At 45.0% G+C, this 25,924-nt stretch overlaps 1 protein-coding gene across 2 annotated transcripts in view; it reads right to left on the minus strand.

Moving 5' to 3' along the window:
* The window catches only part of RNF213 (ring finger protein 213), a 147,155-nt gene that overhangs the window by 82,407 nt on the left and 38,824 nt on the right, over positions 1-25,924 (minus strand). For both annotated transcript variants that reach the window (XM_032212395.1, XM_032212394.1), the window contains 9 exons: positions 24,763-24,916; positions 22,742-22,867; positions 21,952-22,050; positions 18,858-18,980; positions 11,533-11,716; positions 10,144-10,293; positions 8,067-8,225; positions 7,175-7,767; positions 888-1,053 (listed from right to left, as the gene is read on the minus strand). In XM_032212395.1, the coding sequence (XP_032068286.1) occupies positions 888-1,053; positions 7,175-7,767; positions 8,067-8,225; positions 10,144-10,293; positions 11,533-11,716; positions 18,858-18,980; positions 21,952-22,050; positions 22,742-22,867; positions 24,763-24,916 (1,754 nt within the window). The remainder of the gene's footprint in view (positions 1-887; positions 1,054-7,174; positions 7,768-8,066; positions 8,226-10,143; positions 10,294-11,532; positions 11,717-18,857; positions 18,981-21,951; positions 22,051-22,741; positions 22,868-24,762; positions 24,917-25,924) is intronic.

A 25,924-nucleotide genomic window follows, 5' to 3' on the forward strand; every position in this document is an offset into this window, starting at 1 on the left:
TAATGTCTATGTGCCCCACTCCCAACATTGATCTTTCTGATGTTGTTGCTGCTGCCGTCATCACTTATGGCTTCTTGTTCTCCATTGTACCTTTCACCTTTGGAGAAAGAAAGAAGACGTGCAAGAAAGCAGCCCCACTGCCCGAACGCATGAAGGAAGCAAACGGCAGGCTCCTTTTCCCTCAGCTACGCACACCTCCTTTCACTTTCTGCCTGCCTGAAGGAGAGCGGTCACATGGCAGTGGCGCGTGGGCTGCTGACCGTCCCAGGGCCCACCCGGTTTCTTCTGGAGGGGGCAGGCAGATGGGCAGCATTCCCCCCACCTCCCCGGCCGCCTGCAGCCTCGGCTGGGCGGGCAAATGAAGTGGGTGGGTGGGGCAAGCATTGTCTGGATGGGCAGGGCAAGCAAGCGGCGACCGGGCGGGTAGGGGGAACGAGCGGGGAGGGGGGTGGATAGGATAGGGGAAGGAGCGTTCCGGTACAGGGCCTCTGGAAGAAGGGGTACGGGAAGGCACGCTAAATTTCACCAACCGTACGCCCGTACTGAAACCCACCCCTGATGCATTTAGATGTTCTATTTATCAAGGTTTAATTCATACTTTAGCTCTGGATAGACAATAGGCAAAGGAAATACACATTCAAGAAGATGTTCCTCCTTGTACATGCAAATAAAGAATCCAAGGGAGGGAAAGCCTAGAAGTAACATGTCAGACGGAGAAAAGAAAACGAAAATATTCGAAAAGATAAAAAAAAGCTTTCATTAAATTGTATGTTTTCTCTGTCCACGTGTCTTCCTGCAGATTCCAATTTGATAAACAACAGCTCGATCCAACATAAAGTACAGTTAAAGCTTTCCTTGGGGAAACAACAGAGATATATTAGTTCTACCTTCCAAAGCCTCTTTGACCCAGTTAACAAACTCCTTCCTAATTGCCAGCTCTTTGAGGCACAGGCGACGTTCTTTAGTAATATCTTGCAGCAGTTTCTTAGCATCCATCAATGAAGGGCTCATAGAAGAAAGCTTTTCTTCTTGGAAGGCCTGGAATTCAGTTGTCTGAAGAATAAATTACATGGAATAAAAATATTGCATGTTAAGAACGACCGTTGACTTACCTGAATGGTCCTTCTATGTGTGCTACGAGGGGAATCCAAGCATGGGTTAACTTTGTCCATTAGCCTAGAGACTGAATTATGTAATTGTTGACCACGCCTCCTCTGAGTTCAGTTTTGTAAGAAGGCTCAGCTGATCCAAGAGAAGCAAATGAATCAGCATACAAGAAGGTAAGTAGGTAAGTAGACGCGTTGCGTGCGTGTGAGTGTGAAGTCAATGCCAATGCCCGGACCAGCCAAGGGTGGGTTTGGATTCCCCTCACAGCGCACATAGAAGGACCGTTCTGGTAAGTCAACGGTCATTCTCCTGTGCGCTGCTTGGGGAATCCAAGCATGGGACATGCCAAAGCAATGAGCTTCAAGGGCAGGACGTAGGCTGGTCAGGGGGCGTGGATGATGGTACAACCCTCTGTAAGACACGCCACCCAAAGGAAGCCTCCGCCAAGGCATACATGTCCACTTTATAATGTCTGATGAAGGGCGACGTTGATGAGCAGGTCGCCGCCTACGTATGTCGTCCACCGAGGCCTGTGTTGCCCAGGCTGCCATTGTGGCCGCACTCCTGGTGGAATGGGGAGTGATACGCCTGGGTGCATGTCGGGATCGGGATTCGTATGCGAGGGCAATACACGCTTTCAAACCAAGGTCCGATGGTGTTTGATGACACCTTCTGTGCCATGGATGCTGGCTGGAAAGACACGAAGAGCGCCTCCGAGCTCCTGAATGAGGCCTATGTTTCACATAATGATGGAGTGCCCTGCGAACTTCGAGGTGGTGCCACCTTCGTTCCTCAGGGTGTGGCAGTTGAGAACAAAAGTCTAGAAGAATAAGTTCTTGCGCCCTATGAAACAAAGAGTTAATTTTTGGCAGGAATGCCAGATCCAATCGTAGGGTGACTCTGTTTGAATGGAATATACAGAGATCCTCACGAACTGATAATGCTACCAGCTCTGAGACCCTTCTAGCGGATGTAATCGCCACTAAGAAGATGGTTTTGAGGGTCAACAATCTGAGACTGATGGCACGAATGGACTCGAAAGGCTCAGCCATGAGAGCTCTAAGCACTAGGGGCAAATCCCATGTAGGATAACGATGGACTACCGGTGGTTTGAGGTTAGATGCGCACTTCAGGAAGGACCGGACCCTAGGATTGTGAGCAAGGGAACGGCCCTGGCCACCTCCAATCACAGTCAACAATGCTGCAATTTGTCGACAGAGAGTGCTGGGAGTTAGCCCTTTGTCCATGCCCAATTGCAAGAAGTCTAAAATCCGTGGGATGGATGCCGTAATTGGGTCCACAGAGACTGACTGGCACCACCTGCAAAGGCCTGCCAGGTAGCCTCATAAATCCGTGTCGTGGATGGACAGCGAGCCGCTTGGATTGTGGCGATAACCTTGCCAGAGAAGTGCTGACAGATCAGGATCATCCGCTCACGTGCCACATGGCTAATTATAGTAGCTGGGGGTTCGGGTGAATGAGAACCCCCTGGGATAGAGTTATTTGGTCATCTGGAATTCTCCACGGTCGGGATATTGAAAGATGGACCAGGTCGGCATACCAAAGGCGTCTGAGCCACATAGGTGCAACCAGGAGAACTTCCGCCTGCTCCGACAAAAACTTCTGGATGACCAGCGGCACAAGTGGGAGAGGCGGGAAGGCGTATAGGAGACTCTCTGGCCAGGGCTGCAAAGGGCATCAGTGCCTTCCAGTACATAGAACCTGGTGAAGGACCTCAACAGGTGTGTATTGTGCAGTTGAGCAAAAAGATCCACTTGGGGACGGCCGAAACAGTGAGACAGTTCCTGAAACAGAGTCGGATGGAGTTGCCACTCTGTCTGGTCTACTGTGGTTCTGCTCAACCAATCCGCCTGTACATTGGCTGTGCCCGATATGTGTTCTGATCGAAGTGATAACAGGTGAGTCTCTGCCCAATGGTGAAGACATTACGCCTCCAGCATCAAGGCCTGGGACTTGGTGCCTCCCTGGCGGTTGACATGCGCCTTGGAAGCAACATTGTCCATGAGAACCAAAACGTGTTTGGCTGTCACCAGGTCTCGAAAGTCGCAGAGGGCTAGGTGGATTGCTCGAAGTTCTAGCCAGTTGATGCTGTTCTGCAACTCCTGGACACTCCAGCGACCCTGCGTCACTTGGTCCAAGGCGTGGGCTCCCCATCCAAATAGACTCGCGTCTGTTGTTACTACAATGTGGTCCAGCTCCTTGAAGAGGCACCCTTTGAAGATCTTGGAAGATGTCTACCAGCGGAGCAATCACAACACTTTGGGAGGTAACCGGAGCTTGGTTTGTGTGTGAGCCCTCTGAAATGGGAGCAAAACCCACTGGAGAGGTTGTGCATGAAACCTCAACCATGGGACAATGTCTATACATGAGATCATCTTCCCCAGCAGTTGGGAAAGGACAGTGAGGGGAAGAGATCACTGCACTTGTACCTGACTCACCAGGGTCTGAAGGCTTCGGCGTCTCTCCTGGGAAAGCGACACCATGCACTGTTCGGAGTCGCTGATGGTCCCGAGATGGAGGAGGGACGTGGTCGGGTGCAAGTGACTTTTTGGAAAGTTCAAAATGAAGCCGTGAAGTTGCAAGGCTTCGATCGTGGTCTGCAAATCCCGCCTTGCCAGATCTGGGGAAGACGACAGTATCAAGATGTTGTCTAAATAACAACTGACCCTTACAGGAATCGATCGAAGGGATGCCGCAATCACCGCCAACAACTTCATGAAGGTCTGTGGGGCCGATGAAAGGCCAAATGGCAGGGAGCAGTATTGGAAATGGTGCCCCACAAACTGGGACCACAAGAACCTTCGATGCGACGGGTGTATCGGCACATGAAGGTATGCCTCCTTGATATTCACAGAGGTCAGTAGGTCGCCCTGTCAGATGCAGGCTAGGATGCTTTTGAGCGATTGCATTTTGAACCTCTGGTATTTCAGACAGAGATTGAGCCATTTCAAGTCTAGGATGGCTCGCCATCCTCCCAAGCTTTTGAGAACTAAGAACAGGATAGAGTAAAAGCCTAACCTTTCTTGTCCCTGAGGTATCCTTTCTGTAGCATTGATGGAAATGAGATGTTCGATTTCGGAGTCCATCAGGCATCTTTTTACCTGGCATCTTGGCACAGGACACCTGATGAAATGCCTCGGGGGGATAGCAAGAAATTCCAGAGTGAGGCCCAGCCTCACTGTCTGAAGTGCCCACGTGTCCAAGGTGGTTTCTGCCCACTGGAAAGTGAAAGATGTTAGGCGCCCACCAATAGGCCCCACCCCATGCAAGTCACTAGTACCTATGAAAGGACCAGTTATTGGTGCCACAAAATGGCCACCGGGGCTTCTGTTGCTGACCCTGTTGGCGACCCCTGTCCCTGGCAATGGAGCGGTCCTGAGCCCTGTCCTGTGGCTGGATGAAGGAAGCACTTTACACTTGTCCCTATTTTTAATTAAAATAGGATCCAATGCGGCCCCAAAAAGAGGGCCGCCCTTGAAGGGGATAGAAGCTAGGTGCCATTTTGAGAGTATAGCCTGCTTGCCAATGGCGAAGCCAGAGAAGGCAGTGGGATGCTACGTTAGACGCTACTGCATGAGACACAAACTTGGCCGTGTTGTGTGTAGCATCTGAGGAAAACTCCAGCACCGCCACCAGCTTATTTACATCCTGGTGTAGGCAGAGGTCATTGGGGGCAAGCCTAGCCTGCACTGCTGTAACCAAACTAACGAAATCCTATTAAGGAACGATGCTGCTGTGGCCACCCGTAACGCCCAGGTAGCCGCCTGGTGCGTTTTGCGGATGACCAGTTCGGCCTTACGATCCTCGGCTTTGAGAACCTCTGAAATATCAGAAGGAATCAAGGCCAGGGAGGCCAAACCTGCTACAGGGAGATCCACAGTAGGGAACCGAAGGAGCTCATCCAATTCAGGTATGGAAGCATAGAGTTTCCTGTCACCATCACCAGAACAGCAGTCGGTTGGGACCACTGTTTCTGAACAACGTCCAGAAACAGCTTCAGTAAGGGTATGACGTCCTGTTCCTGTACCTGTTCCGCAAAAACTAGTCTGTGGAATCAAGGCCCACAGCCGTACTAGCTTGAGTGGTGGCACCTCCCATTTTGGTAGTTGCTTTAGCTTTATGCAAAAGTGATTTAAATAAGGCAGGCCAGAACAGGCTGGAGAAGGCTGGTGTGTCTTGCACCAGACCATCGTCATCCAACAACTCCAGGGCAGCAACATCCTCCTCCTCCTCTCCTAAGACAGAATTTCGTTGTAAGCTGAAGGTGGTGGTGATGGAGGATCAGCCTAGGAAATAGATAGATCTCTAGCAATGCTGATAGGAACAGGGCGCTGGGCCCTGCACTGCAATTCTGCATCCACCCCCTGGGAAATGGCTGCAGAAATCATGTTATGAAGTTCTGGAGGCAAGTTAAATTTGGCCCCATACTCAGGCCTGAGGCCTGCAGCCGTGGGCGTGAACGTGGCCACGGGCTCTGATCGCGGGGATGCCTGAATCGTGGTCAGGCCGACCGCAGGAAAATCTGGGGTAGATCAGGACCCTAAGCCCCCTTCATCCACACCTATTCCCAGGGGTGTGGGAAGATTGGGAGACCGGCCCTGGATCCCCGCTGGAGGAAGGAGGAGAGGACCTATTAATGGGCCCAGGGCCCTTGGCTGATGACTTGGCCTTATCCTTGCACTTGGCAGCTCTATCTGGGGCTGCTGATGGTGCACACGCCTTATGTCTAGAGGCCCTAGTAGTAGACCTACCCACCCTGGTGCTGGGCCCAGCGGCCTCAGAGTGCAGCAGGAAAGAGCTGGAAGTTCCATCGCTGCCTCCGGAAACAGAATGATCAGCCATAGCAGGTATGAAGGGGATGGGAGAGAGTTGAGAGGCAAAAGCTCACATCTGAAAACAAGGCAAACCTCTTATCAAAGTGGCAAGCTGGCTCCGTTAGACCGATGATGCAATACGGTGTTAAAGAATGGCGGCGAACCGACTTCTGCAGCACAAGGGCTCTCTCTGTACTCCACCGCAGTTTGAGCGCAAAAGGCAAACTCTGCCCCTTCCTATTGCTCTCTGGCACGAAGCTACTGACAGCCCAAAATGGCCGGCGCTAGCAACTATTTCAGCGTGAAATTCAAACTAGCACCAAAATGGCCGCCGTCCTCCTCTGTCTGGAAGGAAGGGCATCAGCTGCCGAAATGGCATCACTAAATCACCCAGGACCGTGTGGCAGAGACAAGGCTCTGAAATGCTAGGAAACGGCCATCCGACGTATGATAAACGCGCCCGCTGGAGAAAATGGCGTGCTGCCTCTCTCCGCGGCAAACAGAGAGGATGGGAGGCGGTAACAAGCGGGTTTTTCACCCCCGCACCGACTTGAGAGCGGCGAACCGACTCTCACCACGGCCACTGATCAGGAATGAGAGTGGCGAACCAACCCTCTATTAATTAGACCCGTTCAAGCACCTGATAGGCAATCCTCCTGAGGAACGTTCCTTCGGCCGCTAGAACCACAAGGAACCGCAAGGTCTTTTAATTTCAAACATGAACAAATTCCAACAATCCACAATCACATTGTGTTCCACGATAAAATGAAAATCCGAGTCCGACGAGCTAATTTTGTCTATTATCCTAGTCTCTTTAAGGCTGGACTGAGTTAAAAAACTGAACTATCCCAGTCAGAGGAGGCGTGTTCAACAATTACATAACTCAGTCTCTAGGCTAATGGACAAAGTTAACCCATGCTTGGATTCCCCAAGCAGCACACAGAACACCCAAATTCCCCTCCCTTTGTTCCACAAATTTCTCTTTTTTTTTGGTCCCTCTGGTGTAAAGAGATTCACAGAACTGACCTCCCCCCTAAATATCACTCCTTTTAGGAAATGTAGGAATACAGCAGAGGTTTGTAATTTCCAATAGCTCAATAGTAGTTCCAATAGTAAGAATATGTAGCCACTATTTATACCACACTTTTATAATTTGATGAGACTGAAACTATGCAAAATTTCTTAAGTTACTGGACTGTCTTTTGAATGGCAAGTTAAAGAGATGCACTTACTAAGTTCAGCAATTGTTGCAGAACACTGAAATCACCAGAAAGTTTCAAAACGTCCTTGACTTTGTCAATAACTTTAGCAGAATCCAGTGCCAAACCCAGTTCATGGTACTGTTGGATCTGCTGGATCCGTTTATCTATCCATTCTCCATTATCTCCATGCTGCAGGCTGCACATAATTTTGAAATCACTTCTGAGTTCTTTATAATCATTCTTAAAATCTTTGAAGAGAATGTTCACTTCAGCAAATGTGAGGTCTCCCAATTTCAAGCTGTCATAAATCCTTTGGAACTTCTTGAAACAAGGATCAAATACGCAATCAAACACATCCTCTATAGCTAGAGTTTCTTCTGTGCCTGAATCCTCCATGTTTTCCCACAGCATCTTGGCTGCTTCCTCCCAGCAATGCAAGAAAATGTGGCTAGCATTATAAACACAGAAAACTTCAGATACAGATTTCAGTCCTTCACTCAAATGGAGATGGGTCTCTATTCTATCATCATTGCATGAAGTGTGTCCTCTCACTTTCACAACATCATCCAAAGTTTTCTCTGCCAGATTTTTGCTGTGCTTTTGTTCCACTTCAGTTAAATCCACTTTAAAAAGAGGGAAAAATATAGATTGGACCATATTAATTTTCAGTTCATTTAAGCATTTGATATAACCTGCCCAAAGATTTATTTTAGAGCACCAATCTAAAGAGTTTATGTTTTCATATCTGCATTATTATTCCATTTCTCTCACGTTTTCAGTTGCTTTCCCATTCAACCTTCCATATATTCAAGCTCTATTTTAGGAGGATATTAACAATAATGGCAAAGAAGTATCAGATAACAATTTGCAGAAGAAACTATAAACACTGATTTTAAAATGATTGTCATTTTTAAAAATATACCTTTTAAGTAGCACTGAACCTTCCTCAGCATATCCAAGAGGACTCCCAAATATTTTTGCTCCCTCTTGATATGCAATACTTCCTTTCGTCTCAGATCTACAACTTCTTCTAATTTCAGTCCTTCCAGTAATTCCTTTGGGAGTGATTGTTCCGTGCATTCTGTAATCAAAAATGGGAATTTTATATATACATACATACATTGCACTAGAAGATTAAAGGATTCATCAGACAGTGCATAGTCAAAAATCTTTAAACAATATAAAACATTAAACCATTTAGGCAACAGATAAACAGGTGTATCATAAAATCACGATAGCAATAATCCTGAAACTCTAAAATGCCAAAATGCTCACAATGTGTAAAGTTTAGTATTCTTTGGAAGGAGATTCTATGGGGCATTCGAGTAATATGTCTTTTTTTTCTAGAATAGGTCAATCTGTGGCCATTTCATACCTAGACCATTTCCTGTTCCAATTTTCCCATACATTCAGTGTTTTCATAATTTTTTTAAAAATGGGAATCAACTAGAGGCCCCAAGGAGCAGAACATACATACAGTATAGTAAGGAGTACAAGAATAATATTTCTGAAATGAGAGTAAAGCCACTCTAATATAACACACTAATATATAATAGCAATAGCACTTAGACTTATATATCGCTTCACAGTATTTTACAGCCCTCTCTAAGCAGTTTAGAGTCAGAATATTGCCCCCAATGATCCGAGTTCTCATTTTACAAAACACAGAAGGATGGAAGGTTGAATCAACCTTGAACCGGTAAGAATCAAACTGCAGGCAGCCGGCAGTCAGCAGAAGTAGCTTGCAGTACTGCATTCTAACCACTGTGCATCCATGGCTCAGTATCTAATATAGCTAATCAGTCACTCTCCTCAGAGGGAGGGAGGGAGGGAGGATTAGACAGAAGTCTGAAAGAACAAAGTGAATCCTCCCAACTCCATTTTGTAGCCTGAGCTGAAGTACAAATAAACAAACTACAAGTAGTCCTTGACTTATAGTTCATTTAGTGACTCTTCAGTTACAATGGCATTGGAAAAAGGTAATCATGACCATTTTTCACATTTACAACCATTGCAACATCCCCATGGTCATATGATTAAAATTCAGGCACTTGGCAACTCATATTTATGACAGTTGCACTGTCACAGGGTCATGTGATCCCCTTTTATGATCTTCTGATAAGCAAAGTCAACAGGGAAGTCAGATTCACTTAACAACCGTGTTACTAACTTAACATCGGCAGTGATTCACTTAAAATTTGTGGCAAGGAAGGTCATAAAATGGAGCAAAATTCACTTAACAAAATGCCTATGGAGCTTCTCCGGCGTTCAGGACGTGGTTGTCCCAAAGGTGCTTTTTCAAGAGGCAACTGGAGTTTTTTAGTTCTTCCTTGAAGAAGTTTTGCTTCTCAGCCAAGAAGCTTCCTTCAGTTGAAGAAAAAATGGAGGCATTTTTGCCTTCCCCCAGCCCTGCTGAAGCCTGCAGAGTGCTGCTTGGGGGCTGGGGAAATGCAAAAACGCCTCAATTTTTCACCCATTTTTCGCGAAAATTGGATGTGGGGGTGGGGCTTCGGAAGGCCAAAAATGGCTGTATTCGGTGTATAAGATGCACCAACATTGTCACACTCTTTTAAGGCGGGGGGAAGGTGTGTATTATACTCCAAAAAATACGGTAGATACTGCTTCACAGTGCTCTCCAGCACCCTCTGAGCGGTTTACAGAGTCAGCATATTGCCCCCAACAATCTGAGTCCTCATTTTACCGACTTTGGAAGGATGGAAGGCTGAGTCAACTTTGAGCCGATCACGGCCAAACTGCAAAAATGCTAGCAATTGGCAGTCAGCAAAAGTAGCCTGCAGTACTGCATTCTAACCACTCTACCACCATGGTGCAGAGGTTAAAATGCAGTACTGTCTACTCTAAGATGACAGTAAAAACAAACTATATATTTCTTTATTGTCCTGGTTATCTATTATTCATAACACCCAATTAAGTACGTAATTAAACTACATTTATACAATTTATCCCTCTCTCCATTTGTATAAGTAAAAGATACTTACTTATGAATTGTTTCTTATGTTTTATAATTAAGTCCAAATGCTTAATCAGAATATGGCCTGTTTCAAGTTCTTTAACAGCAGTTTCAAACATATTTTCAGTAAGGGTCATTAACGATCGAGCTTCATCAGTAAATTGGCTTACTTCTGCACCTATTAAATATATTAAAATAATATATATATATAAGATTTGGGGGAATTAAATTGCTCAAGTTAGCTTTCTTCTTGTCACCTGAAAACAATTCCATGAAAAATGACTTACAGGTAGTCCTTGACTTATGATAATTAGTTCAGCAACGATTTGAAATTATAACAGCGCTAAAAGGACTTACGATCTGTGTCCAAACTTACAGCCAATGAAGGCCCCATGATCATATGACTACAATAATGGTCACATGGCTGCAATCTGGGAGCTTATGACAAGTCGCCAAGCACCCTGCAAGTGTGATCACCATTTGCAGGCTTCCCTGCTAGCAACCCCTGGAAACCCTGTGCCTGTACTCTTTTCGAGGGGCTTGCTGAAAAAAAGGACTGTTTTTCAGCCAGCCTCCTTGACAGCAAAAACATTCAAATTTCTCTGTCAGGAGGAGTTTTGCTCTTAAAGGGGCAGCAAAAAACCTGCTTGCTGTAGAGAGTTGAGTCTCACTGGCAAGCAGTTTTTTTGCTCCTTTTTTGAGCAAAGAAAGGGAGATACCAAAGAAGAAGAAAAAAACCCATCCATTTTCACCCAACCTCTTTAACAACAAAAATGCTGCCTGACAAGATTGATTTTGCCCCACGTGGGGTGAAGTGTCTTCCAGCAGGCAGGAGGAGAATGAAGCCCCTGGGCTGGAGAAAAAGCTCGGATCACCAAGATCTGAATGCTTTTCCACAGTCCAATGCTGTAGTTCCCTTCTGTGCATGGAGGGAAAGTGTCAGTCTCCCACTGTGCACAACAATCACACCTGGAAAAGCCAGGGTGCAGTCATTAGGCTGGGTTAGGTCATGTAGAAAGGCACATTACAACCACCTCAGTATATGACTATGATTTTGGGCTCAATTACAGCCACAAAGTCAAGAATTCTTACTTTCCTATCTCACTTACATTCCTATTTCTCATTTTTTAGCCCTGTACACAGATATAACTCTATTATTTTGCCAAAGGGGAATTTTTTAAAAAAAAAAATAGTATGTTTTCTTTCAATCAAAATATCAATGAACATTCATGAAGCAGATTGCTATTTTCTCATGATTTCATACAATATACATGTATCAAATATCCAAATGTATCAAATATCCAATACAACTCCTGCATTATTCCATATTATGTAGCTATTTCCTGTTATGTAGCTACTTTGACCGTTTAACTATTCCCTCAGACTATAAAAATGACTTTGTAAATGATTTACATACGATTGAAAGTGAATATATAGTTGCTCTCCTGACATTCAAACATGTGTTTTAGTACACTTTGAAAATCTTTCGAAGGTGTCCCTGTATCATCCTTTGGCCAGGATTTTATAATGGCAGCAGATATAATTTTACCCAGCTTCTTCAGATCATATTTAGATATCAACTCAAGCAGATTCTGTTGTTTCTAGAAAAGGCATAGAAAAAAAGAATGTAGTATTAGGCAGTAATAAATTCAATGTATCATACAATGATTCTGCAGCTCTATCAAGATTGTCACAAAATTCAGTTTATCATGTAATGGGACTTCCCCGCCAAAAAACACTGTTGGCTTACCTGAATGGTCGTTCTATGTGCGCTGTGGGAGAATTCAAGCATAGGTTAACTTTGTCCATTTGCCCAGAGACTGAGTTAGGAAAAAAAGGTCTTGACCACGCCTCCTCTGCTCGACAGAGTTCAGTTTTTTTAAACGAAGGCGCAGTCAGTCCAAGAGATGGAAATATGAAGGTAAATCCTGTTGAGATGGAAACTGATGGTAAGTTGTGTTCTGACCCTGGACCCGACTGGTCACAAGGGTGGGGTTGGATTCTCCCATAGCGCACAAAGTTCAGGTAAGCCAACGGTCTTTCTCCTATGCGCTGCTTGGATAATCCAAGCATGGGATATGCCCAACCATAGTGTCTCAAGATCGGGAAGTAAATTGGTCCAGGGTCCCGGAGTCGGAATGAACCCTCTGCAGCACCCGCCGCCCGAAGGACGCCTCGGCCGAGGCAAAAATGTTCAGTTTATAATGCCTGACGAAGGGCAACAGGGATGACCATGTTGCCATCCTGCAAATTTTTTCAACTGAAGCTTGCATCACCCAAGCAGCGGTTGTGGCAGCACTCCTGGTGGAGTGGGTCATGATACACCTAGGCAATGGTCTGGCCTGGATTTTGTAGGCCTTGGCTATGCAAGCCTTCAACCATCAACCCACGGTGGCAGGAGTCACTTTCTGTCCCATGGATGCTGGTTGAAAAGAAACGAACAGGGATTACATCTCCCTGAAGGAAGCTATTCATTTGACGTACTTACAGAGAGCCCCCCTTACATCGAGACGGTGCCACTTCCTCTCTAGATGATGTGTGGGTCATGGACAGAAATCCGGGAGAATAATCTCCTGGGCCCTAAGAAGTCATGAGTTAACTTTAGGTAAAAAAGAGGGGTCTAACCGTAGCACAACTCTGTCAGGATGTAAAATGCAGTGGTCTCCGTGGACTGAGAGGGCTGCTAGCTCTGAGATCCTCCTGACTGAGGTAATGGCCACAAGGAAGGCGACGTAAAGAGTCAGTAGTCGAAGGTTGATGGTACGTAATGGCTCGAATGGGGTGGAAGTGAGAGCTTGCAGCACGATGGATAGGTCCCAAATGGGTAGCAATGCACCATGGGTGGCCTGAGGTTCGATGCCCCTTTCAGGAAGCTATGTACCCTTGGATGATGATGAGCAAGGGTATTGCCATCTCCGCCCGAAAGAACCATTGATAAAGTGGCCACCTGTCGACAAAGGGCATTGGGAGTCAGGCCCCTGTCCAACCCGTTCTGCAGAAAGTCCAAACATTGTGGAATCAAAGCAGTCATGGAAGCAGTGTCCAATGCGGCACCATCTGCAAAAGGTAGTCCAGGTGACATTGTATATAAGTGCGGTGAAAGGCCTGAATTGTTTGGATGGCCCTCTTGTAGAAGTTGTCACACGTTAAGATATCCCTTTCAAGTGCCAGATGGCTAATTGAAGCCACTGGGGCTCCAAACGGAGCAGGCCCCCCCAGCTGAGGGATATCTTGTCATCCAGAATTCTCGAGGGCCTGGATACTGAGAGGTTGATCAGGTCGGTGTACCAGGGATGTCTGGGCCAGGGGGAGCGATGAGCAGGACCTTTGTTCTCTCCACAAGCACCTTCCGGATGACCCTCGGGATGAGGGGGAAGGTGGAGAAAGGTGTATAGCAGCCACTGAGGCCAAGGGCTGCGGAGACCATTGACCCCTTCTGCCTCCAGTACCGGAAACCTGGTGAAGAACCTTGGGAGATGAATGTTGGTCAGATGAGCGAACAAGTCTACAGGCAGATATCCAAACCTGTGGGACAGCTCCTGGAACAGATCTGGGTGGAGATGCCACTCTACATAGTCCACTGTGGCTCTGCTCAATCAACCTGCCTGCACATTTGCAATTCCAGAGATGTGCTTTGCCCTGACGGAGAGGGTGTGCAACTCTGCCTAGTTGTTCTGCCTCTAGCATGAGGGACCTGGAGTGGATGCCCCCCTGGCAGTTGATATGAGCCTTTGTGACCACATTTTCAGTGAAGATCAAGACATAGCACCCAGTCACCAGTTCCTGAAAATGTCAAAAGGGTTAAGTGGGTGGCCCGGAGCTCCAACCAGTTTATGTTGTTTAATAGCTCCTATGGGCTCCAGTGTCCCTGAGCCACCTGACTCTGGGTATGGATGCCCCACCCAAAGAGACTGGCATCGGATGTCACTATGATGCGGTCCGACTCCCTGAACAGACATCCCTTTTGAAGAGCAGGAGATCTCCACCAGAGCAATGATTGGAGCACCTTTGGAGATACGCAAACTCTGGTGTTGGAGCTGCTGCTGCCGGCCCTCTGGTATGGAAGGAGAAACCATTGCGGGTCCGTGCGAGCAGTCGCGCCCAGGGAACAATGTCTAAACAGCAAGTCATTTTCCCCAGGAGCTGGGAAAGGACCACCAAGGGATTGAAGTTGACTTACCAATGACCAGACACTGTAGCATTGCTCCTGGGAGAAGTAAACATTGCAGGCCTCTGTATTTATCACCGCCTCCAGGTGCAGTAGACTGGTGGAGAGCTGCAAATGGCTCTTTTGCAGGTTCACAGGAAATCCATGTTGCTGAAGGACTTGTATTGTGATGTGAAGATCTTGACTTGCAGAGCCATGTACTGGAAGTGGCACCCTGTAAAGTGAAATCTCAGGAATCTTCTGTGAGACGGATGGATGGGTACATGAAGGTAAGCCTCTTTGATGCACGATATCAGCACGTCACCTTGACAGATGCAGCCCAGGATAGATTACATTTTGAAGTGCTTGTATGCCAAATGGATGTTGAGCTTTTTAAAATCTAGAATGGCTCTCCACCCCACCCTGCCCCCGAGCTTTTCAGGACCAGAGAGAGGATTGAATAAAATTCTAGTCCCTCCTGCCCAGATGGAACTGGCTCAATAGTGAGAATGTCCAAGAGATGTTGGATCTCGGTGTCCATGAGGCCCAGCTCAGCTCCACTGTGCATGCCAACTGATTGCAGTCTCTGCTGCACACACAATTTTGGCATGCCATAAGAAAAAGGTTCGCCATCACTGGTCTAAGCCAAACCAGGGAAGTCCTATTAAAAAAGGACGCAACTGTAGCCACTCTAAGTGCCAAGACGGCCGCCTGATGTGTCTTGCAGAGTGTCATCTCTGTCTTGTGGTCTTCCGCCTTTAGCCCCTCCGATACATCAGATGGTACAATAGCAGATGAAGCCAGGGAGGCTACTTGAGGATCTACAGTCGGTATCTCCAGGAGTCCTTCCAGGTCTGGACCTGTAAAGTTTCCAGTCAGCCATTGCTAGGGGGATGGATGGAAATAGGCTGGGTCCACTATCTCTGGATGATGTCCAGGAACAGCTTTGGGAATGGTATAACCTCCTGTTCAGGGACTTGTTCCGAAAAGAGGCATTCTGTCAGATCCAAACCCAATGAAGTCTCAGCTGGGACCTCCCATATTGGCCGCGGTCTTGGCCTTGTATAAAAAAGACTTAAACAAGGTGGGCCAGAAGAGTCCAGAGAAAACAGGTCTATCAGGCATGAGCCCCTGATCTTCCAACAATTCCTGTTCACCTAGATTGTCTTCTCCCGCAAGTGAATCCTCGCTGTGGAGGGAGGGAAATGGTGAAGAAGGATACTGTATATGTACTGAAAAGGCCCTGGCCATGGCTAGTGGCATAGAAGATTGACCCCTTCACTGTAATTCCGATTCAGCCCATTGGGAGATAGCTGCAGAAATTAATGCACAAACCTCCAGAGGAAGACTCAGAATGATGCTGAGCACCTGGTCACTGGGCCGGGTGGTAGGCCTACCACTGATAAGATGGGAGGGTGGACCCCATTCCAACTTCCTTTGCTGAAAGGCCCTACAGAAGGGTAATGCCATGGGCTAGGTTTGGGTCGCCTCTAGAGTGGCAGGAGAACCAGGCTGTGAATGAGGAGAGAGTCTCCAATGCCAATGCTGGTGGGGATCTGTTGGCCTCTGAACTCCTGGTAGCCTTGGAAAATGGTTTCTCCAATGCCCTCTGTCTCCTCTTGGCATCTCTGTCAGCAGCTGCAGATGTGGACTGAACCACGGAGCTGTTGGCCCTAGATCTGCAAGAAGTGCCCCTCATGGTGGGTCTGCTCACCCTGGCACTAGATGCCTCTAGGGGTGGTTGTAGCCTGGGGGAGAGATCTGTCCCAGTGCTGCTGCCAGAGATAGAATGATAGAATGAAGCCTGCTTGTCTATTGGGTAAGAAACCCCAAAGTAGGCTTGAGAACGAGGGGTAAAGAAACAGGCCTCTGAAGTGCAGAAGGTCCATGAACTCACTGTGATGGCGCCCCTCAGCAAGGCACAAATGGGCAGGTGTTTCCGGCAGGGCTGCAAGAAATCCAAAAAAACTCAAAGGAGCCAAAGCCACAGCAAATATTCTGGCCTGAAACATGATCGAGTGACCAGAGCACTGCAAACGCCCTGGCGACGAACTCTCGGCTTTCCAACCTCACTGCAGCTAAGCAAGCTCCAAACTGGTGTGATAGCAGCGTACTGCCCCGCCTGGCACCAAAAATAACCATTGTAACTTTCAAATTATCCAAAATGATGCGAGAGCGGAGAACCAGCTTTCCTGGTGCCGAAAAAGGAAAGCACAAGCTTCAAATGATTAAAATGGCATGAGAGCAGCGTACCGGCTCTCCTGGTGCCCAAAATAAACCGCTGCGACTTTTGAAGTGCCTAAAAATGGTGCAAGAGCAGTATACCGGCTCTCCAAGCGCTGAAAAGAAAAAATGTGGCTTTGGGAAGCTAGCCCGGGTGATCGGGTACTATCTCCGGGCTGCTGAGTTCCTTGGCCCTAAAGAAAAAGTAAAAACTTTCTTTTAAAATCTATTTGGTGGTGGCGGTTCTAACTGGTGGGCCGGGGAAAACTAGTGCATTCACCTGCAGCCAAGGAAAGTATTTGAAAGACCTGAAGCCAAAGGTTTTGAACTGAGAACAAATTAATATAAAATAATAAAAACTGGAGAATATAAGCTATGGATAACGTTTGTTTAGACTGAGCTGGAGAAAAATTATTTGCAGCTCTCTAGGCTGGACTTAGTTAAAAAAGTGAGCTCTGTCAAGCAGAGGTGGCATGGTCCTTTTTACCTCAGTCTCTGGGAAAACGGACAAAGTTAACCCATGCTTGGATTCTCCAAGCACAGGGGAATGTATTTTCCTTCCATATGATTTTTTTCTTCTACTTGCTGAGATAGATACTGCTCTTACAATAGGGATAATTCCCAGTCCATGGAAATGCAGGCTTATACAGCTAGTCCTTGATTTGCAATGTTTTGTTTAGTGACCATTTGAAGTTACAAAGGCACTGAGAAAAACCTGACATGATCGTTTTCCACACTTATGACAGTTGCAGCATCCCTATGGTCATGTGTTCAAAATTCAGATGCTTGGCAACTGACTCATATTTATGAAGCCCGGTATCCCAGGATCTTAACCTTTTGCGACTTTCTGGCAAGCAAAGTCAATTGGGAAGCCAGATTCACTTAACAACCATGTTACTAATTTAACAACTTCAAAGATTCACTTAACAATTGTAGCAAAAAGGTTGTACAATGGGGTCTTCACTTAACAAATTCACTTAACAATGTCTTGCTTAGCAACATAAATTTTGGGCTCAATTGTGGTCGTAATTTGAGAACTACTTGTACACAGGAACATGGTGCATGGGCAGGATTTCATCTAACTTTTCTATACTGTATCTATAAACTAAAGACTAAACAGCAGTCCTTAGTCCTATGTAAACCTAAGCAAAGACACTGTTCCTGTTACCCCAAGTTGACCAATCTTCATTTATAAAAGCAGAATGACCTTGAATAGCTGTTAGAAATGGACTGAGAACACACATTATGTGAATGTAAGTTCCTATTCGTAATAAGAGTGAGAATCAACTTCTGGAACAAAAAACAGTATGCGACAAGGGCCATCCATGCTCAACGGGAAATATTAAAAAACTCAATCAGCAGAATAAATCAGCAGTTTAGTACATATTATCTATAAATAGAGGTAATATATACTAAAAAAAAATCTAATTTAATGAACGGAAAAAGAAGGATACAGGTCAGGTTTTGATGTATTTTGGGCTGTACGCAGAAGTATGAGGAAAACTCAGCTACAATCTTGAGGTGCTCTTGCAAGGCAACATACTGCTCTTTGTGTCCTGCCTGCTAAAATGTATAGATGTCTAACCTGTGGCATGCAGAGCCATTTCTGAGGGCATGCGAGGCATGGCCCTATCAACTCAAGCATGCATGTGCACACTGACAAGCTGATTTTTGGCCTTGATTATTAGCCGTTTTTCACCCTCCGGCGGCTTCCCTGAAGCCTCCGGAGGGCAAAAAACTCCCAATGAGCAAACCAGACGTTCGGGAACGGACTTCCGGTTTGCACATTGGGCTGTTTTTTGCCCTCCCTTGAGGGAAGCTTCCTGAAGGCGAAAAACTGCCCAATGCGCAAACCAGAAGTTCATTCCTGAAGTTCCGGTTTCCATGTTGGGCTGTTTTTCGCCCTCCCCAGGCTCCTAGAAAGCCTCTGGAGCCCGGGAATGGCCAAAAACGGACCTACCAGACCTACCAGAAGTCGGAAAACAGGCTGTTTCCAGCCTCTGGAGGGCCTCCAGGGGGTGGGGGGTGTTTTCACTCTCCCCAGACTCCAAAAAAGCAATGGACGCATGCACGGGGCAGCCAAGGGGTCACCCGTGCATGCGCGGGGGTCATGGCATGGGGGGCATTAAAGTATGGGGGTGGGCACGCAAGTGATAGCGCACACGCATGCTTTTGGCACCCGAGGCAAAAAAGGTTCACTATCACTAGTATAGACAATGCACTTATCAGCCGACTTGGAAGGAGAGGATGGCATATGTCTGGAAGTTACATTGCTTTAATCTGTGACTAACTGAAGCATAACAACCATTGCTACTTACTGAAAGATTAGACAGATATTAGATAAATTACCTGGTATTACAAAAAAAAATTACCTGGTATGCTGAATCAATAGCCTCAAGGGCACAACTTTCAAATACTTGCAAAATCACAGGATTGAATTTTTGAATTTCTTCATAGTGACTACAGTAGATTTTAATTTGTTCGATTGCTCCTTCCTAATTAGAAAACATCAAAGCAAAGCATAATTTGGTATTACAAAATATTTATAGTCTCCAAAGTAGAGACATAGAAAAGAAGAATTTGTGATTATGGCAATAAGACCTAAACATAATAAATTATTTTTCAAAATATATAAAATGTTGTTCTCCTTGTTCAGGATGGAAATAGGACATAGGGCACCATATACTATTATTTTTTGCAATAGTCTTTCTACAATAATTGGGCATTTATAGTCACTTAATATATTTATTTTTTAAATGGCATACTTGAGAGAATCTCAGAGGGTTACAATCACATACACACACAAAATGTCCATCATACAATTAATATTATACAATAATTAAGCAGTTCTCAAACATTAAGCCACAAATAAAATTATTTTTTAAAAGAAATAAAATAGATGGTAACATCTTTAAATCTCATCCTCTTAACAATTTAATGTTTAATAATTCCTTAAAGCCTAGAAGAGCTGAGGTGGCACAGGGGTTAAATGCAGCACTGCAGGCTACTTCAGCTGACTGCAGTTCTGCAGTTCGGCTGTTCAAATCTCACCGGCTCAGGGTTGACTCAGCCTTCCATCCTTCCGAGGTGGGTAAAATGAGGACCCAGATTGTTGTTGGGGGCAATATGCTGACTTTGTAAACTGCTTAGAGAGGGCTGAAAGCCCTATGAAGCGGTATATAAGTCTAACTGCTATTGCTATTGCTATAGAAGGTATGAACTGACTGGATTTCAAGGGGGCAAGGAGGTGCTGCATTTGCATTTGTCTACATTTGTAGACCTCAACTGCCTAAGCTCATGGAAAGGGAGAGGAAATTATCATATTTTTCAGAGTAATAAGACGCATAGTATAAGATTTTGAAGAGGCAAATTTTAAAAAGTTTTTGCACTCTGCAGACCTCCCAAAAATGGCCCGTTTTTCACAAAAAAAGGGGTCAAAAAGGGGCATGCATAACCTTTAGGAGGCTTATAGAGTGCTCCTTGGGGCTGGGGGGCACAAATGAACAAAAGCCGGGCCATTTATCACTCATTTCTGCCCTCCCAAGCCCCCAGGAGCACTCTGGAAGCCTCCTAAAAGCTATGCATGGCCATTTTTGCAAAGGGGGCGGGGATGCGGGAGGCCAAAAATGTTGTATTCAGTGTATAAGACGCACCCAGATTTTCACCCTCTTTTTTGAGGGAAAAGGGTGCGTCTTACACTCCAAAAAATACGGTAGTTTGGAAGAAATGCCATGCTTGTTTATGTCAGGTGCTTCATTCGAACTGAAACCAGATGTTCTGCATAGACAAGTCACCAACTATCTGCTCAGATATGAAACTGAGATCTAAACTTGCCACTTATATGTGTTGTACCAGAGGCTATTTGGGACATGTACATGATTGCCACAGAGACCATGAACTTCTGAGCCTATTTCAACCAATCCAGAGTATGGAGATTGACGTCGCTAAAACTCCGGAGATTCCCCCGCAGCACTGTTTTGAGTTGCAAGGCGTTTTCTCCTCTCAGCACTGCTTTGAGAAGGGAGGCTTTTCCCCACTCTCAGCATTTTTTTGAGAAGTCTCCCTTTGCAAAACAACACTGGGGAGGGGGAAAATCCTCCCTTCGCAAAACAGCACTGAGAGGAGGAAAGGGGAGGCTTTCCCCCCTCTCACCACTGTTTTGGGATGGGAGGCTTTTTCCCCCTCCCCAGTACTGTTTTGGGATGGGAGGCTTTCCCTCCCCGCTGCAGTGTTCCCCCCAAAAGGGGGGATGTTGCGGGCCATTCTGCAGGGTGAGCGGGGGTGGTGGTTGCGCACACATGCATGTGGGGTGGAGCATGTGTGTGGGGATTGTGTGGATGTGCAGGGGGTGGGGCATGTGGGAGGGGCATTGCATTATGGGTGTTGGCACGCGACTGTGCGTGACAGCGCCTATGCGCGTGTGCTTTCAGCACCCAAGGAAAAAAAGGTTAGCCATCACTGTTCTAGTGCATCAACCATCATGACAGATGTCCTCTGTGAACCCCTTGATTTGTTCTCAGAGTGGTATTGGAGACTTCCCATGATCTGGGAAGGCACAGGCTGCAGAAAGTGAGGAGAAAGGTATGTGTGTGCCTCTCTCGCCTGCAGGGGAAACCCAAAAATCAGCTGGTCAGCAGGAGGTCCGTGTGCTGGGCAACGGCTTGCATGCCTGCAGAGAGGACTCCGCGTGCCACCTGTGGCACATGTGCCAGAGGTTCGTCATCATGGCAGTAGAAAGATACTCAAGTTGTCCCCTCAACCAATTTTACGTAGAGGTATTTATATCCCATTATCTCTGGTACAGTGCCCTTAGCAACAGGCAAAATCTCTCCAAGATTTGATATCCTTCATCCTGCTGGGGAAGAACCTGAAACCCAGGAATGCAGCACTCTCATCAGATCTCAATAAAGCATACCAAAAATGCATTTTCTTCCCAAAACACGTCTTAGACAAGAAAGAGTGTAATAAGAGACTTGGTTCAGGTAATTTAGAGACTCTTACAGACATATTAACTATTAAAGAGCCCAGTAATGCCTGAGAATTATAGTCATCAGACATCTGGAGGAAACCAGGTTAAGAAAGATGGATTGTAGAAGCAAAGCCAACTACTGATTTGAATTGTGTAGTTGTGCCAAGACATACTTTAACCATTTATTGCTGAACAGATTGAGCAACAACCTGTACAACCACACATCAGCTCAAAACAAATGGTAAGTTTATATTACTGTAGTGATTCATTCTTGTCCCAAACCGTATTTTGTTGATGCTAGAAACTCCAAGCAGTTTTGCCAGATATGATAGTGATCAGACTAACTTGGTTTAATGACAATAAATGAAGACACATGTCACAAAACTATTATATAAAAGCTTTCCATACACTTCAAATAGGTTATGCCCATCTACATCTCAATTAATTAGTAAAAGCAAATTAATATCTCGTTCATATAACACTATATATCTACATACCTGTTTAATTCTCATTTTCAAAATTGAAATCAAAGATTCTTTCCAATATTCCGAAGTACTGCTATTAGGAAACTTTATTTTCAAAAAGTGATCCCATGCCTACAAAGAAAACATTATTTTACATTTTAAAGCCACAAATGAAAAAATGTTTAAAGCAGAAGTAGGAATGAGAGTATTTATTTCGCTCAAATGGAAACATGTAAGTTTAATGCTAGAATACTTCATCATCTATTAGAAAAGAATACATGCTTTTTAAGGTATGAATCATCAGTTAGCTATAATAAAAGGAGAAACAATTGGAAACCTAAACCTAAAGATGTAATGTTAGGTTAAATTCCATCTTCAAACCTGAAGGAAACTACAATTTGAGATCCTATTATGACTTCAGGGAAGTAATTATGAAAACAATGTTCATAATTTCTAGGATAAATTAGATTAGTTTTCAACTTTGGTCTCGTCTTTTCTGTGCCCTCTAATTTTTCTGAAGTAACACTCTGCAGACTTGTAAAGAACAGAGAAAAGTATTGCAACTGGTGGGTGACAGATGCCTCTCTGATAGGCTAGAATCTAGCCGCTAGATGTTCAACAGAGATGCTGAATCACTTCACAATGTACACTGCAAAAATTCATGCATTAAATGCATGTTTAATTATGCATCTTTTCAGTAAGGATTACTGATATAAAAATGACTAGGAAAAGAAAATTAGAACTACTGTTAAAATAAAAAGAAAGCTGTAAATCACAATGTTCTATATAAAATGTAGATATAGTGCAATTCCAAAACACAAACCTCAAGTTCCTTTTTCGAAGAAAACACAATTCGTCCTTTTTCCAGCAGAGATTTCGGAAGAGAATTATAAAACCAATTGCTAGTAGTTTTATAAACACTGTTGAATACTATGGCAAACTCGGAAACCTGTCATATGAAAAGGAAAATATAATTTGTTGAATGAGAAGGGAAACCCGTTTCTTGAATGAGCACAAGTAACATTTTAAGAGAGGAAAATCCACTTAGAGGCAGTTACCCATCTCCACTAATAGCAACAACACCAAACACATTTGTCTATCTCAGGTCCTTGGGAAGGACTTGATGGACACCTAAAAGGCCAAATCAAATCTAAGTATCTGGCTGACTTTGAGATGAACTGTAATAATAAAAGTAGATTTAATATAGGTAGTCTTCAAACTACAACTGTAATGGAGCCTTCCCATTATGGTCATAGAATGGGTCACTCATGTGATTGACCTGATTTTTACAAACTTTTTTGCAGACATCAAAGTCAATAAATTGACTGCTTCAGTCATTAAGTGAACACCATAGATACTAAGCAAACCAATTTTTTACTATGGACCAGTTTTGCCAAACGCCTACAGTAAATGCCAATTTTCAGCAAAATATGATAAAATGCGATTACGTGACCATGGGATGCTGCAGAACAGCCATAAATCATGGATTACTTTTATAGATACCCATTCAAGTTAACTTTGGGTGGCTTACAAAATATAGTACTAAATTAAAATAATTAAAAGCATAAAATAACTCGGACCAAAACAATCTTTAAAATGCAGCCCAATTCAGCACAATGGCACCAACCAACACATTAACACTAAGCCTAGGATCAAAGCCTAGATTTGAAGAGCTTTTTGAAATTTCCGGGGAAAGAGGTTCCTCTATCACAGGTGGGGATGCTGTTCCATAGGATAGGGGCACAAGAGAGAAGGCATACTTCCTAGGTCCCCTATGATTAAGCTTGCCAATGGGACTCTCTACTATTTCAGCTATAATCCTAAAATGCTTGGCAGGGTATCTCAGGCATCACAGAATGATCCACTGTGCAGCCTACTGAGATCTGTGAAATTTGACCATGGAAAGGAAAACCATAATCTCTATGGTTATACAGTATCTTCTGAACATCAAAGCGGGGAATAATACATATTGAATTGAATTGAACTTATTGCATTTATATGCCGCCCTATTCCCGGAGGGACTCAGGGCGGCTCACAATTCAAAGGGAGGGAAATACAGACAAGGGGGGGGGGAAGTTAGGTTAGATTCAGTATACCCCTAATCTGTATCAAATCTATGCCAGGTTTGATAATAGTCCAACTGTTATCATCACATTAGGGATGTGAATTTCAAGCCAAATTACTTTGTGAAGTTTAAAATACTTTACAGGAAGTCATCAACCTACAACCACAACTGAGTCCAAAAATTTCTGTTGCTAAATGAGATAGCGGTTAAGTGAATTTTGCCCAATTTCTCTTGCCATAGTTGTTAAGTGAATCATTGCAGTTGTTAAGGTAGTAACACATTGTTAAATGAATCTGGTTTCTTCATTGACTTTGCTTGTCAGAAGATAACAAAAGGTGATCACATGACCCCAGGACACTGCAAACGTCATAAATATGACTCAATGGCCAAGCGTCTGAATTGTGATCACGTGACCCTGAAAATGCTGCAGTGGTTGTTAAGTGTGAAAATTGATCATAAGTCACTGTTTTCAGTGCTGCTGTTAACTTTGAAAAGTCACTAAGCAAACTGTTGTAAGTCAAGGACTTTTATCTGCCAGAAGTACTCAAAAACAGTGATGTTTTCATATAACTACATCACCAAAGCTATTTGTTCCAATGAATTCCCCCTAGGTGTGAAATGGATAGGGTCTACTGCTTGACCAGGGGTGAGACTAGAAGACCTCCAAGAACCCTTCCAACTCTGTTATTCTGTTTTTCTAGTCAGTTTCAGGGGGATCAAGAAAGCCTTTTCCACACTTGTCTTAACGAATTATCAAAGGGCAAGAGGGAGAAGCTTACCTCTGATGGTACGAGTGCAAGAATTGTTGAAACAATCTCAACTGCTGTAGCTAATAACTTGTATTGTGATATTTCTTGAATCCGATTGCTGCATATCCCATGAACTTTTAGACAGGCAGAAGCAGAGCATCTCCAATCTTCTTTCTGAATTGTACTGAATTGCAGAAAGTTTATATATTTTTTGCAATCAAGAGACACCACCAATGCACATTAAAAGTATGCCAGTCATACACATCCCCATAGTTGATTCTTTGAATTAGGAAGTCTTCTATAGAAGTCATTTTGTGAATATGAACACCATTCATTCATAATTTTCCAAAGGTGTGCCTCACCTGGAACAGTGGCCTACTATCAAAGTTAAGGGGAGCCCTAACAAAATACTGGTAGTCTTGGGATTACCACAGCAATTGGGTCAATTATAATTGAAATAAAAGCAATTGCCACTGATAAGGGATGCAAATGTAAAGCACAGCATAAAGTGATTGCATCACTTAGTGACAGTAGTCCTGTATGCCAGCATAACCCTAGGACTGGGTGGGTCATTAAGGAGAAAGAGGCAGGAGCCCCAGATAAGGAGTGCAGCAAATTGGGGAGATGCTGTGGGCAAGCGCTGGGAAGCATGGAAGGACTGGCAAGGACCGTGGGGGAGCTGACAAAGACAGCATAGAGGGCCAGCAAGGGTATCAGTTGGGCTGGCAAGGATGGGCGCTGGAAAGTGGGGGAAGGTGTCAAGCTCAAGCAATAGAGCCAACCGTGAAAGGTTCAAGTTGGTATTGCATTTTACCTACTGTACAGGAATTTCCCCAGACTGCTTGTCTTCCCTTGGGAGCAGACAGGAATGGTTCCATGGAACTTGGGGGAGGTGGTGTCTGGGTCTCTTGCAGTTGTGCAACAATTCAAGATTAATCCCCTGCCTGATTCCTCCTCCCTGAATGACTCGGTATTCCTCAATAGAGAGCCAGCAATGGCAGCAGGCAGATGTCAAAAAATGGGGGCAGGGAGCGGGGTGTCCATGCAATATCATACTCTATAGTGGGATTCCTCTATAGCAGGGGTGTCAAACTCATGTCATAATAGCAGCGTGACGTATCAGGACTTTTTTCCCCTTCGCTAAACTGGACGTAGCCAGCACGTAACATATCCAGCCCATGGGCTGGGAGTT

Source organism: Thamnophis elegans, chromosome 2 (assembly GCF_009769535.1).
Source record: "Thamnophis elegans isolate rThaEle1 chromosome 2, rThaEle1.pri, whole genome shotgun sequence".
Lineage (NCBI taxonomy): Eukaryota > Metazoa > Chordata > Lepidosauria > Squamata > Colubridae > Thamnophis > Thamnophis elegans.